Here is a 12,714-nt window from a genome sequence, read left to right as displayed (position 1 = left end):
GTTTTGCACAGCAGAAGACAAATCCCTTTAGCACTTAAGGAGAAGGGTATACCACTACATGCCCACCCTGGTCAGACTGGCAGCTGTTACGTGAGGACTGGCTCAGCTTTGCAACGCGTCCTCCTTCGCCTGACCTTGAGCGATGCTTTGCTCGGAGTTCATCGCAGGGCACTGCTAAATTGATGCTCAACTGTCAAAAAGATGTAACAAATGATAGGGAATCTGCTGACGAAATCCACAGCACTGTGAATTTCTTGCAACATTAAGGGAGATGCCTCCTCTGCCTGAGTATTTGGAGAAGTGTGCAGTCTAACAGGGCTGGGGTTATTTTAGCTCGTGCGCTCATTTATTTCAATAGTCAGCTGGATGTGAGTGAAGGCTGCATGGATGGGCTGTGGAGACATGCTGTTGGGGTGCAACGAGCTGGAAAAAGAGCAAGGGGCAAGGAGAGATGGGGGTTAGCAGAGGAACTGATCTCAGCACTCAAGATCCTACAAATGTGGATGTTTGTAACTGGATGTGTCCAGTTCTGGGTCCCTCAATTTAAGAAAGATATTGAGACACTTGAACGTGTCCAGAGAAGGGCAAAGAGGCTGGGGAGAGGTCTGGAGCACAGCCCTATGAGGAGAGGCTGAGGGAGCTGGGGTTGTTTAGCCTGGAGAAGAAGAGGCTCAGGGGAGACCTTATAGATCTCTACAGCTACCTGAAAGGAGGTTGTAAACAGGTGGGGTTTGATCTCTTCTCCCAGGCAACCACAGTCTCAAGCTGTGCCAGGGGAAGTTTAGGCTTGAGGTGAGGACAAAGTTCTTCTCAGGAAGAGTAATTGGCCATTGGAATGTGCTGCCCAGGGAGGTGGTGGAGTCCCTGTCCCTGGAGGTGTTCAAAAAAGGATTGGACATGGCACTTGAAGCCATGGTTTAGTCAGTCATGAGGTGTTAGGTGATAGGTTGGAATTGATGATCTTTGAGGTCTTTTCCAACCTTATTGATTCTATGGTCTCTTCTCATTCACCTATGAGAATTGCATAGACTTGAATATAATATAAAAACAACTCCCATTTGTGGTGAGAGCAGGCAGCAGACATCAGAAACATCAACATCACACACACAGAAGGGTGTTGGGCCATCTCATTTAAACTATATTCTTACCATGAAAGGTTGGACTAGATGATCGTTGGGGTCCCTTCCAACCTGGTATTCCATGAATCTATGAAAAAGATTGCCTAGACTGACCTGCATGCCTGCCAAAAGCAGGGAGGGGAGGAAAAACAATTACAGCAAATATCCTGTAACTTTCAAAATTCCTCTCAGTTATGTTTTCCAGGTGGAGTGGAACACCATTTTACTTGTGTTCATCTGCATCTGAAAAGCCATTTTACTTCTTTTCTATTGCAGTAATATTTCTTCCATCAAGAAGAATGTGCCCTTTTCCTCATGCCCCTGGGATCACAGAATGACAGAATCAACCAGGTTGGAAGAGACCTCCAAGATCATCAAGTCCAACCTATCACCCAACACCATCTAATCAACTAAACTATGGCACCAAGTGCCTCATCCAGTCTCTTCTTAAACACCTCCAGGGATGGTGACTCCATCAGCTCCTTGGGCAGCACATTCCAATGGTCAGTCTCTCTTTCTCTCTTTCTTCTTTCTAAGATCAAGCATGAACTTCCCACTGCACAGCTTGAGACTGTATCCTCTTGTTCTGGTGCTGGTTGCCTAGGAGAAGAGACCAATCCCCATCTGGCTGCAATCTCCCCAGGTAGTTGTAGACAGCAACAAGGTCTCCCCTGGGCCTCCTCTTCTCCAGGCTCAACAACCCCAGCTCCCTCAGCTGCTCCTTGTAGGGCTTGTGTTCACCTGTACATCTCTGCCTAATCAACAGAAGTAACGAGGTGCTTGTGCATGTCTCATTTAAGTGATGATGCCACATTCTCATCTCTTATTTTTGGCCATGTTCCCTTACTGTCCTTCTGCTTAGTAGATGGTACCTCTTATCCTCCCTTAGTCTTCAGGGAAAGGATGTCCCCTGTAAACCCCTCTGCATGTTTAGATTCTTGGGTTTTTACCTAAAAGCATGGTGAAAACCCATTAATAAACCCCTGGTCTGCTGCACTGAGGAGTTTCAGTAAGGTCTGGTGTTTTTGTATTCAGGCTGGTTTAGCAAACTGAGCCAGCAGCCCTGAGCTGCAAGCAAAGCTGTGCTGCAAATTCAAAGGGGTTCTTGTGCCAAACACTGGGCGACCACGCTCGAGGCTCGCTCTTCCTGAAGTAACTTCAGGCTTTGAAGCTCAACGGCAGAACAAGGCCAGAGATCAGACCAAAACATCCAGAACATCAAGGGAAACCAAAGAAGTGGTTAAATGTGAACATCAAGAAAAAAAAAAAAAAGGACCAAAAAAAAAAAGGAAAGAAAAAAGGACATGAAAAAAATGTTCGTTCTAACCCTTCATGGCTGCTTTATCTACGCTGCTGCTGGGGCAGGCTCTCTGGAAACGAGATGCTCTGAAAGTATAAAGGAGACAGGATTTGTAGGGAAAAGTAATATCTTTTATTAGCTAATCTGATAGAGTGAGGAAAAAGAGTCAAGCCTTGGGCACACGAAACCTCCCGGAAAACTCGTCTTGACTTTTTCAATTACACTGATATTAACTCTACCTGCAAATCCTGCTTCACTTTGCCTACTTCCAGCCACCAGGAATGCCTCCTCCATAGAAGTCTCTCTACATTTGAGAGGTCTTCCCCCCTCACCCCCATTCATATTGGCCACAACAACCCCATGCAGTGCTACAGGCTGGGGGCAGAGTGGCTGGAGAGCTGCCAAACAGAGAGGGACCTGGGGGTACTGGTTGATAGTAGGCTGAACATGAGCCTGCAGTGTGCCCAGGTGACCAAGAAGGCCAATGGCATCCTGGCCTGTATCAGGAACAGTGTGGCCAGCAGGAGCAGGGAGGTCATTCTGCTCCTGTACTAAGCACTGGTTAGACCACACCTTGAGTCCTGTGTCCAGTTCTGGGCCCCTCAGTTTAGGAAAGATGTTGAGTTGCTGGAACATATCTAGAGAAGGGCAACAAAGCTGGGGAGGGGTCTGGAGCACAGGTCTGGGTCCTGTGATGAGAGGCTGAAGAAGCTGAAGTTGCTTAGCCTGGAGAAAGAGGAGGCTCAGGGGAGACCTTATTGTTCTCTGCAGCTACCTGAAGGGAGGTTATAGACAGGTGGGGGCTGGTCTCTTCTCCCAGGCAACCAGCACCAGAACAAGAGGACACAGTCTCAAGCTGCACCAGGAGAGGTTTAGGCTGGATGTTAGGAAGAAGTTCTTCATAGAAGGAGAGATTGGCCATTGGAATGTGCTGCCCAGGGAGGTGGTGGAGTCACCATCACTGGAAGTGCTTAGGAGGAGACTGGATGGGGTGCTTGGTGCCATGGTTTAGTTGATTGGCTGGTGTTGGGTGATAGGTTGGACTTGATGATCTTGGAGGTCTCTTCTAACCTGATCTATTCTATTCTATTCTATTCTATTCTATTCTATTCTATTCTATTCTATTCTGTTCCATCCCATCCCATCCCATCCCATCCCATCCCATCCCATCCCATCCCATCCCATCCCATCCCATCCCATTCCATTCCATTCCATTCCATTCCATTTCATTCCATTCCATTCCATTCCATTCATTCCTTCTGCTGTTTGCTGGAGGATTTTTTTTGCTGGCAGGCTTATCATCGAATCACAGAATCAACAAGGTTGGAAAAGACCTCAAGGATCATCAAGTCCAACCTGTCACCCAACACCTCATGACTACTAAACCATGGCACCAAGTGCCACATCCAATCCCCTCTTGAACACCTCCAGGGATGGTGACACCACCACCTCCCTGGGCAGCCCACATGAGGCAAAGAAGGCTCCAGGGAGACCTTATAGGGGAGACCTTACAGTGGCCTTCCAGTACCTGAAGGGGCCTACCAGAAAGCAAGGAAGTGACTTTCTACTGGGGCTTGTAGTGATAGAATCATAGAATTGTTAGGGTTGGAAGGGACCTCAAGGAGCATCTAGTTCCAACCCCCGCTGCCATGGGCAGGGACACCTCACAGTAGATAGAATGAGGAGAAACGGATCAAGGCTTGAGGAGGGCAGATTTAGACTGAATATTGGGAAGAAATTCTTTACAGTGAGGGTGGTGAGACACTGGAAGAGGTTGCCCAGGGAGGTCATGGATGCCTCCTCCCTGGAGGTTCTCAAGGCAACCTGGGCTAGTGGAAGGTGTCCCTGCCCATGGCTGGGGGGGATGTGGGTTGGAACTAGATAATCTTCAAGCTCCCTTCCAACCCAAAGCGTTCTATGAATCTATGAATAATTACTGCATTTATCTTGCACTGCTTTATCTTACTTATTTGTACCTTTTCACTACTTTTAGGTTGGTTTGCCCAAAACCATGCAGCAAAACTGACAGCTCCAGGAGGCAAACCCTCGCTCACAATTCCTGGACTTTGCTTTAACCACCTGGGAATATTTTCTACCTTTTAGGCTACAACCAGTGAGAAAAATCATGCTGGCAACAGTGCAGGAGAAGTGCACAATATCCTTATATATTAGATGGTCTAAATCCAGGTCTTAGCAGGCAGTTTCACAAATAAGTCTTTAATTTTACTACTGGGAATGTATCAGAGCCCCAGTAATTTTTATACAGAGGAAAGAGATTAGGAGACACTTTTCTCCTCATATAGAGGGATTACTTTGCTCTGTTCTTGATGGCTTAAAAAACCTTAAGGAGCCAATGATAAGTTTGCCAAACTCCTTTCAGGAATTATCTAATCTTCAATTATTTTTTTTTAAAACCAGACAAAGTACCCCAGACTGAATGAAAATGTTTCTCTTCAGTTGAACTGACAGAAGATTTTTGCCTAAAAAACAACATTAAAATGCTGGGAATAAGTGCACAAGCTGCAAAAAATTTACATTGCTCCAAACCCAAAGCAGTGAAATGGGATTTTAAAATCATTTATTCCCTAGGTGAAACAAGATTTCACACAAATTTCAGTATATTTTCAAGTCAAATAACCCCCCCCAATCCAAACACAACAATCAAAGCATAACAATAGAATCACAGAATCAATAAGGTTGGAAAAGACCTCAAAGATCATCAAGTGCAACCTGTCACCCAAGACCTCATGACTACTAAACCATGGCACTAAGTGCCACATCCAATCCCCTCTTGAACACCTCCAGGGATGGTGACTCCACCACCTCCCTGGGCAGCACATTCCAACGGCTAACAACTCTCCCTGTGAAGAACTTTCTCCTCACCTTGAGCCTAAACCTCCCCGGTGCAGCTTGAGACTGTGTCCTCTTGTTCTGGTGCTGGTTGCCTGGGAGAAGAGACCAACCCCCACCTGGCTACAACCTCCCTTCAGGTAGGCTAAACCACACCAGCTCATGCATAGGATAGAAGACATAGGTGTAATACAGAGTACAGAATTAACCAGGTTGGAAAAGACCTTTGAGATCATCAAGTCCAACCTATCACCCAACACCATCTAATCCACTAAACCATGGCTCTAACTGCCTTATCCAGTCTCTTTTTAAACACCTCCAGTGATGGTGACTCCACCACCTCCCTGGGCAGCACATTCCAATGGCCAATCTCTCTTTCTGTGAAGAACTTCTTCCTAACACCCAGCCTAAACCTCCCTGGCACAGTTTGAGACTGTGTCCTCTTATTTTCCTCATGCAGTCATTTTTTTCTGGTTAAAGAGTGATGCTGAGCTATGGGCAAAAAGATCCTAGGGGGATGGTGAAATTCTGCAGCAACAGGACAGAGTCCTGAAAACTGCAGCATCTTAATTTCTGTGTCCAAAAGGTACAGGAGGGTATGTCTCCTGTAACATTTGTTCAAAAAAACCAACCCCACTCTTTGCCTTTACATCTGCTGAGAAAACACTCCTCTTCCTGGTAGTCTCTTTGTGAGCCATGCAAATGGTGCTGTGCAGAGCTAGAGGCAGAGATGTACAGCAGTACCTATTTTTAGATTGCAAACTCTCATGGATTTTAAAAGGGCTTTTGCATATGGAAAGTTAAAAAAAAAAATAAGAAATGCAAAGTATTTCAGGAAAAGGATAAAATGATTCATAGACGGTTAGGGAGCAGAAGGGAGGGGTTGGTGCTTTTATCTTCTGTTGACACGGTTGCCAGCAGGAGGCTCAGCACCCACAGGGAGGGCACAGTGCACACCTCCCCTTACCAACCTCCCCCAGCAGCTCCAACCCACCACCCTGACAGACAGGAGGGAAACCCACCCCATCAGAAACCCTACTCTTTCAGCATCTTGATGGGACAGTATGGCAGCCTCCATGCACAGAGTTCAACGGCATGAGATTTAACACATCCGAGTGCTGGGTTCTACACCTTGGCCTCAGCAACCTCATGCAGTGCTACAGGCTGGGGTCAGTGGCTGGAGAGCGGCCAGGCAGAGAGGGACCTGGGGGTACTGGTTGACAGTAGGCTGAACATGAGCCAGCAGTGTGCCTAGGTGGCCAAGAAGGCTGATGGCATCCTGGCCTCTATCAGGAAGAGTGTGGCCAGCAGGAGCAGGGAGGTCATTCTGACCCTGTACTCAGCACTGGTTAGGCCACACCTTGAGTCCTGTGTTCAGTTCTGGGCCCCTCAGTTTAGGAAAGATGTTGAGATGCTGGAACATGATCCTAAAATGTCCCTCCCCAGCTTTCTTGTAGCCCCCTTCAGATACTGGAAGACCACAATAAGGTCTCCTCAGAGCTTCTCTTCTCCAGACTGAACAGCCCCAACTCCCTCAGTCTGTCCTCATAGGAGAACAGCTCCAGCCCTCTGATCATCCTCATGGCCCTTCTCTGGACATGCTCCAGCACCTCCAGATCCTTCCTCTAATAGTGGTTCCAGAACTGGATGCAGTACTCCAGGTGGGGTCTCACCAGAGCAGAGTGAGACCTTCCTAAGGCACACAAATGTTTTGGTGGACAACAAAAAGTGTTCAGAGAACAAGTGTTGTGACTGTTTACAAACAGAGTTGGGCATTTCAAGTCACAGAAAAAAGTTCAGCTGGCTTCTTTAGTAGCAGAAGCTCCCAGGAGCAAAATCAACACTGGAGACGAAAATGGACTGATTTTTGGTTAACCATGCTCAGGGGTGGCTGTGGGACTGACTGCCTGGGGAGCTCAGAACTCTGTTCTATGTAGCGAAACCTGAGAGACTCCCTGGGACACTTTTGACCTGTGTGTAAACATCACCCAGACAGCAGCCAATGCATTTGATGATGATGATTTTATGTTGGTTGATAAAAGTCATACATCCTTGCACACTACTTTTATGTTTGATACACCATTAACAAGGTATTTCTTTACTCTTGGGGGGTGTGGTAAAAAATGACTGTTTATTTATCTTATCTCTCTTATAAAGGCAAGTATGATGAGAACCCAGGAAAATACTGGCTGCTTAGCCTGCCATTGATCCTGGCTTAATACAGGATTCAATTGACTAAGAACTGAAGCACAGAATCATGGAATGATTTGGGTTGGAAGGGACCTTGAAGATCATCTAGTGCCAACCCCCTGCTGTGGGCAGAGACACCTTCTACTAGACCAAGCTGCTCAAGGCCTCATCCAGTTGGGCCTTGAACACTTCCAGGGAGGGGGCATCCCTCCCTTCCCTGGGCAACCTGTTTCAGCGCCTCACCACCCTCACTATAAGGAATCTTTTCCTAAGATCCAGTCTAACTCTCCCTTCCTTCAGCTTAAAGCCATTCCCACTTGCCATATCACTACAAGCCCTTGTAAAAAGTCTCTTCCCAGTTTTCTTGTAGATTCTCTCCAGGTACTGGAAGACTGCTATGAGGTCTCCCCAGAGCCTTCTTTTCTCCAAGCTGAACAACCCCAACTCTTGCAGCCTGTCCCCACAGGGGAAGTTCTCCAGCCCTCATCCCCTGCTGAGATAATGGCTTTGCTTGAAAAAAAATGGGTTGAACAGATGCAATGTACCTGGACTCCTGAAGGGCATTTAACTTGCTACCATGAGTTATCTCATTGCAAAAGCAGCAATACACAGCATAGGTAGACTATAGCATACAGGGATTAAGAACCTGCTACTTATATCTCAAGTATTTGTCACTGGGGGAATCAGAATGGTTTGAGTTGGAAAAGACCTCCAAAGCTCATCTAGTTCAACTCCCCTGCACTAAGCAGGGACATCCTCTGCTAGATCAAGTTGCTCAGAGCTTTGTCAGCCTGGCCTTGAATATCACCAGGGATGAACAATCAACTGTGATGAATAGATTGTGTTTCTAGCAGAGCCTGACACGGACTGACAGCAGCCTCAATACCATTTGACAATTCTAACCATAATCACAAAATTAATTTAGAAACAATAAAATCTGGAGGATACAGAAACTGGTGAAGCAGGACAGAGTGGGGAAAATAGGGCAGCCAAAGCAATCTGGATCACTTAGCACATGAAGAGAGCCAAATACAAAGTACGTAGGTCCAGGAAGGAACACACAGGGAATGAGAAGCTCAGCAGCATGACCAACAGCCAAATGACCAGGGTAGGAACAAAGAGACTATTCACCTTCACTCAGGCAGATGGGAACACACTGCATGTGTTTCCAGAGCCCAAAAACTTAAAGTGAGCAGAATGGAGAAAAGAACTGCAAAGGAGGATGGAACTCATTGGGGGAGTTTTAAGCAGCTCTATTCGCTTACTTCATCGAAGATGGAAACTGTGAGCTTTCCATCTGTAGGAACCTTCAGCTGGAAAAAGGCACCCAGGCCTACACAGCACTTCATTTAGTGGAGCAAAGCATAGAAGTCAATGACCTGATTTCAGATCATCAGGCAGGGAAGCCAGCACATTAATCAGAAATGTAATTAACCACAGGAGTCAAGTGTTGGAGTAAGCAGTAGAGTCACTGCTCACCAGTCTCCAACTCAGGACTGGAGGCCTTCTCATATATTATTTAAGTCAAATGTAAATCATGCTTTAGTCAAAGTCGAAAAGATCACAAGGTTCAATACAGGTGACTGAATGAAAGACATGGGTCAGATTATGGACCCTTATGATCATTTTTGGTCTTGCACAGCTGAAGCTAAGACTCCACAGCAGTTGAAGTCCACACGATTCCTTTAGAATCATGGAATCAACAAGAAAGTTGGAAAAGACCTCAGAGATCATCAAGTACAACCTATTACCTAACACCCAACATCTCATGACAACTAAACCAGGGCTTCAAGTGCCACATCCAATCCTTTTTTGAACACCTCCAGGGACAGGGACTCCACCATCTCCCTGGGCAGCACATTCCAATGGCCAATTACTCTTTCTGGGAAGAACCTTCTCTTCATCTGGAGCCTACACTTCCCCTGGCACAGCTTAAGACTGTGTCCTCTTGTTCTGGTGCTGGTTGCCTGGGAGAAGAGATCAACCCCCACCTGTTTACAACCTCCTTTCAGGTAGTCGTAGAGAGCAATGAGGTCTCCCCTGAGCCTCCTCCAGGTTAAACACCCCCAGCTCCCTCAGCCTCTCCTCACAGGAGTGTGCTCCAGACCTCTCCCCAGCCTCATTGCCCTTCTCTGGACACATTCAAGTATCTCAATGTCCTTCTTAAATTGAGGAGCCCAGAGCTGGACATCACACAGAGATTCCACGTGACAGATGAACCACTACTGAATCCAGTGAGACTGCACTAGTTGTGATGACTCCAGATTTTGGGAGAGGTGGGGGAACTTGTCTAAATGTTGGGTTTTCTCTGCCCTGAGTAATACTGCTTAAGGAAGGAATTTGCTAGTATCCCCAGGGACCAATGCTCAACAGAAACACACAGTGTAATGCAAATAATTAATACCTCATCACTCATAGCTGGGAGAAGAATTATGAAGGCTGCTGCTTGGTTTTTTTGCCAAGATTTTGCAGCTGCACCTACATATTGGGGCAGTAGCTGGTTAATGCCTTCTTCCTTTGTGCAGTTAGCAGCTTTGAAGTCCTTTCTCTCTTGCAGCCTTTTCCTGTTCTTTTCTGCCATTTAGGGATTAGTTCAATTACATTTGCATGGATCTACCCTAAGTACCTCAAACTTTAGCTAGCACAGGTGCAGCTCCCTGGAGTTTATATTTTCTCTGCTAAATTCCATTTTGCTTTCAGTAGTATTATTTGAGGTTTATTTTTGTCTGTGCTTAAAGTTCAGAGGACACAGGGCCAAGGTACCTTGTTCTTATCCAACACCACTCTTCAAAGATCTCAATGCACCTTACAAGGGAGAAGGCCTTAGTTTAAAAGAGGCAAGAGAAGTTTTTCTCAGAGGGGGTGTCTATTAGGTGAGGGTTTGCTGTCTCTTTAGTCTCACCCAGTAGCTGCTAGGTGTTGCTGAACTGGAGAAGTTGTAGTCAAGCTTTTATTTCAAGTTTTAGTTGAAGATGAATGGGAGGAGATCTATTTATTGTTCTCACTGAGCTAACAGCCAAAACTTCTTCAGTTAAAAGTAGGGATGCAACTTTGAATACTTACTTTAAGTAGCCAAAAAGAGAGTTTCAAAAGGGAGTTAGGTTGATAGGCTGCAATGTCACAAGATAAATAATTAGGTCTAAAAGTACACATTGGACATGACCATCACAAAACACTTGATGTCTGGAATTTAGGATTGCAAACACATCCCACACACAGCTCACTAGTCCAGCAGGTGATTTTTCCAGTAGGCACAGCCCTAAGAGTTTTGGCTGGAGACAAATTGCAGTGTTTGATTATTAATGATCCCAACCTTAGAACATAACTAGAACTTAAGCCAAACTGTCACCCACACTATTTTTATCCCTGACTGACAACATTACATGGCAGGGAGTTATTTACCTGGAATGCTCTCCAACTTTCTACGAAGTTCCTCATTTTCTTGTTGCAATGAAATTACCTCCTGCTCTAGCTCTTGACACCGAGGGCAGTAGCCTTCTTCCTCTTCCTCCTCTTCCTCCTCTGGAAGTGTAGAAGATGATGGGTGACCGTGAGATTCAGATGTTGCCGGAGATGTCCATCCACCTAAAGTGTGTACTGGAGAGGTTGAAAGTGGATCCACATCTGCCAAGTGGCTAAAATCATTTACTGATGAGGTGTTCTGAGAAGGAAAGCTCCCAGAGAGCAAATAGTTCTGAAGGGAATCGGTAAAAACTCTCAGAAAGGCTGAGGTTTGCTGTTTCTTTTGCATATACTGCATCTCTATGTCTAAAATGTCTGATGTCTGACTATGAACCATTTTCCCAAGCTGACATTGCTCTTGTCTTTCACTATAATTGGGGTTTTCCTGCTTTATGCAAGAAATCATGGACTGAGAGTGATTGTTGTCCAGCAGTTTTCCACCGCAATTTAAGAGACTTAGAACCCGGCTGCATTGTTGGGCAAAGGCATCCAGAATCATTCGACTCTCTGCAACAAAAAAAGAGAGATGAATCACAGAAACCTAAATGCAAAAGGTTATGGCAGGCAGGAGCAGCTAGATGAATGTACACAGCCGTTTACAGTCGCATGCATTTCATTTCTGAACGCATTAAAGTGATGGCTTCTGCTTTAATACTTCTGCAACACTGTGATTTAAAACAATCCCCACTTTGCTTCTATTTTGAGAGTGCCCTTGTGCCCTTGCTGTTAATCAGAAATGCATTGTGATGACAGTCACTGCTTACTGCCATCTTCTAACAGAGGGGCTGAAGACAGGAAAACAGGGAAGGAAATACAAATTCCATCCAATTTGCTGCAAATAAAAAGTTCAGGTAAGTACTTCTCTGGAAGCCTGTTTCAATCTGCTGTTGGGCACTGCCTGAACATGTTTACAGGACTTTGCACTACACCTTTGCCCAGCACCCTGCTCCTCTCCAACAAGGCTTCCAAGTTTGTTTTTTCTCACTTTCATCTTTGCTGCACTCACTTGATATTGGACATAGGACACTTCCCATGGTCCACTCCCAATTCTATGGACTTTACTTCTGTTTAAGTTTCACATATAGAATGGAATGGGATGGGATGGGATGGGATGAGATAGAATAGATCAGGTTGGAAGAGACCTCCAAGATCATCGAGTCCAACCTATCATCCAACACCATCTAATCAACTAAACCATGGCACCAAGTACCCCATCCAGTCTCCTCCTGAACACCTCCAGTGATGGTGACTCCACCACCTCCCTGGGCAGCACATTCCAATGGCCAATCTCTCCTTCTATGAAGAACTTCTTCCTAACATCCAGCCTAAACCTCTCCTGGTGCAGCTTGAGACTGTGTCCTCTTGTTCTGGTGCTGGTTGCCTGGCAGAAGAGACCAACTCCCACCTGTCTACAACCTCCCTTCAGGTAGTTGTAGACAGCAAGAAGGTCTCCCCTGAGCCTCCTCTTTCTCCAGGCTAAGCAGCTTCAGCTCCTTCAGCCTCTCCTCACAGGGCTGTGCTCCAAACCCCTCCCCAGCTTTGTTGCCCTTCTCTGGATATGTTCCAGCAACTCAACATCTTTCCTAAACTGAGGAGCCCAGAACTGGACACAGGACTCAAGCTGTGGCCTAACCAGTGCTTAATACAGGAGCAGAATGACCTCCCTGCTCCTGCTGGCCACACTGTTCCTGATACAGGCCAGGACGCCATTGGCCTTCTTGGCTACCTGCCATACTGCTGGCTTATGTTCAGCCTACTATCAACTAGTACCCTCAGGCCCCTTTTTGCCTGGCT

The 12,714-nt window shown here is 46.1% G+C and overlaps 1 protein-coding gene across 4 annotated transcripts in view; it reads right to left on the bottom strand.

Annotated features, from left to right (window-relative positions):
* BEND4 (BEN domain containing 4) overlaps positions 1 to 12,714 on the bottom strand; it is a 47,858-nt gene that overhangs the window by 22,531 nt on the left and 12,613 nt on the right. For all 4 annotated transcript variants that reach the window (XM_054163713.1, XM_054163739.1, XM_054163731.1 and 1 more), the window contains exon 2: positions 10,861 to 11,427. In XM_054163713.1, coding sequence (XP_054019688.1) covers positions 10,861 to 11,427 — 567 coding nt within the window. The remainder of the gene's footprint in view (positions 1 to 10,860; positions 11,428 to 12,714) is intronic.

Source organism: Dryobates pubescens, chromosome 1, assembly GCF_014839835.1.
Source record: "Dryobates pubescens isolate bDryPub1 chromosome 1, bDryPub1.pri, whole genome shotgun sequence".
Lineage (NCBI taxonomy): Eukaryota > Metazoa > Chordata > Aves > Piciformes > Picidae > Dryobates > Dryobates pubescens.
Note: the sequence above shows the minus strand (reverse complement) of the source record. Positions and strands in the feature narration are given on the sequence as shown.